This window comes from Diospyros lotus, chromosome 13 (genome assembly GCF_014633365.1).
Source record: "Diospyros lotus cultivar Yz01 chromosome 13, ASM1463336v1, whole genome shotgun sequence".
Taxonomy (NCBI): domain Eukaryota; kingdom Viridiplantae; phylum Streptophyta; class Magnoliopsida; order Ericales; family Ebenaceae; genus Diospyros; species Diospyros lotus.
Window position 1 is genome coordinate 32,811,204 of NC_068350.1, and position 6,383 is coordinate 32,817,586.

The 6,383-nt window shown below is 38.4% G+C and overlaps 1 protein-coding gene across 1 annotated transcript; it reads right to left on the reverse strand.

Annotated features, from left to right (window-relative positions):
* Positions 1-5,250: 5,250 nt before the first annotated feature.
* Positions 5,251-5,967, reverse strand: LOC127788191 (uncharacterized). Its single transcript, XM_052316302.1, has one exon. It carries the CDS (start codon positions 5,965-5,967, stop codon positions 5,251-5,253), a length of 717 nt encoding a protein of 238 aa, XP_052172262.1.
* Positions 5,968-6,383: the final 416 nt, after the last annotated feature.

Below are 6,383 nucleotides of genomic sequence, written 5' to 3' on the forward strand. Positions count from 1 at the left end.
CAAAGGAGTTAAGTTTGAGTGGAAGGAGACCTATGAAAATTGTTTCCAAAAATTGAAGAGGAGACTAACTACGATTCCGTTATTAGCTATTCTGAGGAGTGGGGAGAATTTCACCATTTATAGGGATGCTTCACATACAGGTCTAGGCTATGTGTTGATGCATGATGGGTGTGTAAATGCCTATGCCTTGAGACAATTGAAGAAACACAAGATAAACTACCTTACACATGACTTAGAATTGGCGATAGTGGTGTTCGCTTTAAAAATTTGGAGGCACTATTTGTATGGTGAAAATGTGAAAATTTACACGGATCATAAAAGCTTAAAATAACCCTTCTCCTAGAAAGAGTTGAACATGAGGCAGCTATAATGGATTAAATTGTTTAAAGATTATGATTGCGAGATCCTCTATCACTTGGGGAAGGCTAATGTGGTGGCTAATGCATTGAGTCGGCATGGAGCGTCCTTGGCAGCCATGATGGTCCAAGAGTGGATGTTACTGGTGTTAGAAAACATTGATCTGATCATACGCAACGGAAAATAAAATCTGATTTTATTGGTATCACGTTTTTCAAATCTTACAGTTAAATCGAAGACATAAAACGAAAAGTTACCTCGAAACGAAATCTGATTTCGTTGCCGATAACCCGCCTGATATCTCCCACGCGTGAGATGCCGAGTCAGTCCACCCGAAATCGTCAACACTTCAATAGACTTGAGAGAAAAAGGGACTCAAAAATTTTCTCTAAAATTTCCGTTATGATTCAACTGATTGATAGATTGGATTTTGGGTTTAATGTTATATTTATAGACAAGAAACCCTAAAACCCTAAATGCTATTGGGCCGGGCTTTAGGTGCTAGCAAAAAACCCAATCCAAATTAATAATTAAATAAATAATCATATTACTTATTTAATTATTCTTATTTCTTAAATAATTGCATTTATAATTTAGTAATTCCATAATTACTAAATTTGCCCCTTTTTCTTTTAAAACGACTTCTATTGGGTGGGACTTTCTGGGTTCACAATTAAATTGGCAACGAGAATTAATCAATTATTAATTCTCGTAAAAAATGAGTGACATCTAGCAATATGTCATGATTACCCAATTTAATGTGAAGCGGGAATGTGAACCTTACACTACGGTGCCCTACAATACAGTCCCTCTATCATACTATATCCTGACGAGATATGAGATCACGGTCAGTAAGTCAAATCTCTCGATCTCGTCGTATGACCAAATCCAATAATCACACTTGACTAATATGACACACCCTCTACGAAATCCAAATTCTGTCGTCATATTACCTCGGCCAAGGATTTATCATCAAGTAACTATTGGATCGCATAGGACATCCTCCTCGTATATCTCAAGGTGATAGATTCCATGTCTGATGCACATATACCTCGTGTGTCACTGAACTAGGCACATAGATACGTACGGCTATCCCTAATTAGGACAACCATATAATATCGCTGATATCCTAATCCACTAATATACAGATATCCATGTCATCTCAGGTCTAAGGACTAATGCAAATCCGTAGTTAATATTAAATCATTGACCAGTGAGATAAAACCCATGTGATTCAATATTAATAGTCTCGTTCAGTGAACTCGTTCCTATAACGAGCACCCACTCGTCTTCCTTCTGTATCTTATACAGAGTGGTACGAGACCCATCAATCTTGTCTTTCGGTATCTTATACCGAACAAGGAGGAAGACGATGTGCCAGCCTTTGCGAGTTACTAATTATCCAAGTTAGGAATTCTATGGCCAGGAACATATTTATAGTATAACGTATTGTGGATTATCCGTCTCGATTATTCTTAACAATTAAGAATGGTATCCACTCCTTATTATACTAAAGGATATTTGTATGTTCAATTCAAATCATATTGCAATTTGAATTAAACATAAAACTTGCCATTAAATAAGGTTCAAAGAATTACAAGATCAAGCCCTATTGTGTCACTAGAACTGGTCTTAAGGGCTTATATCTAACAATCTCCCACTAGCCCTAAGACCATTCTGAATGGTATCTCATACCCCATCTGTCTAGATGAGAATCTAGTTGCTTCTGGTTCATGGCCTTAGTCAGTGGATCTGCTACATTCGCTGATGTATCTACTCTCTGCACATTGACATCTCCTCTGCGAACAATCTCTCGAATGAGGTGGAAGCGTCTCTCAATGTGTTTGGACTTTTGGTGAGACCTTGGTTCCTTGGCTTGCGCTATGGCCTCATTGTTGTCGCAAAACAAGGGCACGACAGACTCTATTGAGGGAACCACTCCAAGTTCTGTCACAAACTTCTTGATCCAGACGGCTTCCTTCGCAGCATCGGATGCCGTGATATACTCGGCCTCTGTAGTAGAATCGGCGGTAGTATCTTGTTTGGAACTTTTCCAACTGAATACTTCACCATTGCAAGAAAACACATAGCCTGAGACAGACTTTCTATCATCAACATCTGATTGGAAATCAGAATTTGTGTAACCTTCCACTTTAAGTTCTCCTGTTCCATATGTAAGAATCAAATCCTTAGTCCTTCTCAAGTACTTGAGAATGTTCTTAATAGCAATCCAGTGTTGCTCACCTGGATTAGATTGATATCTTCTTGTAACACTTACAGCATGAGCGATATCAGGCCTAGTACACAACATCGCATACATTAGGCTTCCTATTGCCGAAGCATAAGGAATCCTAGACATGCGATCTCTCTCTTCTTGTGTTTTGGGACACATATCTCGACAGAGGTGGATTCCATGTCTAAAGGGCAGTAGGCCTCTCTTGGAATCCTCCATGTTGAACCTCTTCAACACTCTTTCTATGTACTTGGTTTGGGAGAGCCCTATCAATCTCTTGGTTCTATCCCTATAGATCCGAATGCCGAGAATGTAGGCAGCTTCTCCCAAATCTTTCATGAAGAACGTACTTGACAACCATACTTTTATTTTTGATAGCAATCCTACATCATTCCCAATAAGTAGGATGTTATCAACATATAAGACCAAAAACGCAATCGCGCTCCCACTAACGTTTTTGTATACACAGGGCTCATCAACATTTTGAATGAACCCAAACAATTTGACTTCATTATCAAAACGAATGTTCCAACTCCTGGATGCTTGCTTAAGACCATAAATGGATCTCTTAAGCTTGCATACCTTCCTTGTTTGATCCTTGGGTGTGAAGCCTTCAGGTTGTTCCATATAGATATCTTGATCTATATAACCATTTAGAAAAGCTGTCTTCACATCTATTTGCCAAATCTCATAATCATAATGAGCGGCAATGGCTAGTAGAATCCTAATGGATTTAAGCATGACAACTAGAGAAAAGGTTTCCTCATAGTCAACACCTTGCCTTTGACGATAACCTTTTGCCACTAGTCTTGCTTTGTAGGTCTCTACCTTTCCATCCAAACCTATCTTCTTCTTGAAGACCCATTTACATCCAATAGGTACTATACCTCTTGGTGGATCTACAAGAGTCCAGACCTGGTTCGAATACATGGAATCCATTTTAGATTTCATAGCCTCTATCCATCTTTGTGAGTCGATGTCTGACATCGCCTCTCGGTAAGTGGTAGGGTCATCTGAGTGATCATGGTCTCCTACTAAGAATAACTCTTGTTCACTTAGGAAACCATATCTCTCAGGTGGCCAAGGTATCCTCTCACTCCTCCTATTGGGAGGTGTAAGACTCAGCCTTGGTTCTTCACTTGGTAATTGGACATCTTGTGGGATAGATTCAGGCTCGACGAACTCTTCACCAAGTTCTATTTTCCTTTTTGTTCCACCTTCTTGAATAAACTCTTTTTCAAGAAAAATAGCGTTTCTGCTAACAACTACTTGTTGCAGCTCAGGAATATAGAATTCATATCCTAAGGTATCCTTAGGATAACCTATGAAACTACCCTTTAAAGATCGAGTTTCAAGTTTTTCTGATTTAAGCTTTTTCACAAAAGCTGTACATCCCCAAATCTTAACATGTTTAAGACTTGGTTTCCTACCAAACCATATCTCATGTGGTGTTGTAGGAATTGACTTGGAAGGTACTCTATTTAGAAGGTATATTGCAGTAAGAAGGGCATGACCCCACAGGAACAATGGTAAGTTAGAATAACTTAACATGCTTCGGACCATATCTAATAGAGTCTGATTCCTCCTTTCTGAAACCCCATTCAGTTGAGGCGTTCCTGGTGGAGTGCATTGTGAAATAATACCCGAGACTTTAAGAAAATCTTCAAACTCGTGACTTAGATATTCGCCTCCACGATCTGATCGTAAGGCTTTTATCCTTTTACCAGTTTGATTTTCTACATCAGCTTTAAAATCTTTGAACATTTCAAAAGATTCAGATTTATGTCTCATAAGATAAACATATCCATATCTAGACATATCATCTGTAAAAGTTATGAAGTATTGATAACCCCCTCGGGCCATTACATTAATTGGCCCACATACATCAGAATGTATGAGTCCCAACAATTCTGTAACTCTAACCCCTTGTCCAACAAAGGGTGATTTGGTCATTTTGCCTAGGATACAAGATTCACATGTTGGATAAGGTTCTGAACCCAATGGGCCAAGAAGCCCATCTTTCTCCAACTTAGTGATTCTATCATCCCCTATATGACCCAATCGATGATGCCACAGAATTTTGGGATTTGGGTTATCCCTTTGTCTCTTGTTATTATTCAATACACGCAGATTTTTATCATTATCAATAGTTACATTCAAAATGTAAAGACCATTGACAAAATTACCAGAAGCAATCAATTTATTTCCAAAATAAATCTCACAAACATTATTTTTAAAAGAAAATTCATAATTCTCTTTCACTAAAGCAGGAATAGAAATAATGTTCTTAAAAGCTCTAGGTACACATAAACAATTGTTTAAAACTAAACTATGTCCATGCAATAAAGATAAAGTAACAGTGCCAATAGCCGTGGCTGCAACTCTTGCCCCGTTTGCCACCTTCAGCATGATCTCATCATCTGCAAGCCTTCTACTTTGCTCCAGATCCTGTACAGAAGCACAAACATGAGTTGTCACTCCAGAATCTAGAATCCATAAAGTAGAACAATGAGCAATGGAAAAATAATCGTGAACTATCATCATACCTTCCACTTCCTTCTTCAAGGAACTGAGGTAGTCTTTGCAGTTCCTCTTCCAGTGCCCGTCCTTGCCACAGTGGAAACATTTTCCTTTGGCAACAGCTTTTCCCTTCTTCTTACTTATTGTCTTGGCCCTCTGTGGTACTTGTGTGGCTTTTTCTTTCCTTTCCCCTTCCTAGTCTTACTGGAAGAGGTAACAGCCATCATAGTACCCGTTTTCATGTTGCTTTGTGTCGTAATAAGCATGTTCATTAACTTAGCCGGAGTACACTCTATTTTATTCATATAGAAATTCGATATGAATTTTCCATACGAATCTGGAAAAGACTGAAGGATCAAATCAATTTGGAGGTGAGGATTCAACTCATCCCCCAAACCCTTCAACTTCTCTAACAAGGAGATCATTTTGAGAACGTGTTCTCCCACTGATCCTCCCAGAGACATCTTTGCCCTAAATAGTGCCTTAGATATCTCATATCTTGCACTCCGACTTTGTTCACCATACAACTCTTGTAGGTGTGTGATGATAGAGTACGCGTTAGGCATATTCGCATGTTGACGCTGTAATTCACTACTCATTGAAACAAGCATATAACTCCTAGCGGTGAGATCATCATCTCGCCACTTGGTAAGAGTATCTTGCTCCTCTTGAGTAATGTTTTGAGGAACACTTTTCCCTCCATCATCATTAGCAGGCACGGGTACAGGAGCATCCAATACATAAGTAATTTTCTCCAAGTTCAAAATCAGTTTCAAGTTTAAGAGCCAATCATTGAAATTTGGTCCAGTTAATTGGTGTTTGTCAAGATTTCTTGTAAGTGGGTGCAATGAAGCCATTTGATGTATCTACAGAAAATAAATAGATTATTAGATATCTTGTTTTTCTTAACTATTTGACTTTGGTCTTTAAATCAAAGAGTGCCTCCCACTAAGTTTATCAGATTCCTTACTCCCAATGAAGGAAAATGCGAATTCACGTTAGCATGAATTCCAATGGGGTATTTGGATTCTTATCAAACTTATTATTCCTCACATAATAGATTCTTGGAATAATAAATTCAATAAGTGGACAACTCTTGTCTAGTACATCTCATGTACGACCCAAATATTATTTTGGCTGCCAATCTAATGTACCTCACATAATAGTTTCTTGGCAATTGAACATGGTTAAATTATACCATCACGCTAACAAGTCTACACAGTTGAATATCGATCCCCTCACATAATAGGTTCTTGGGTCTCAATATTTGTGC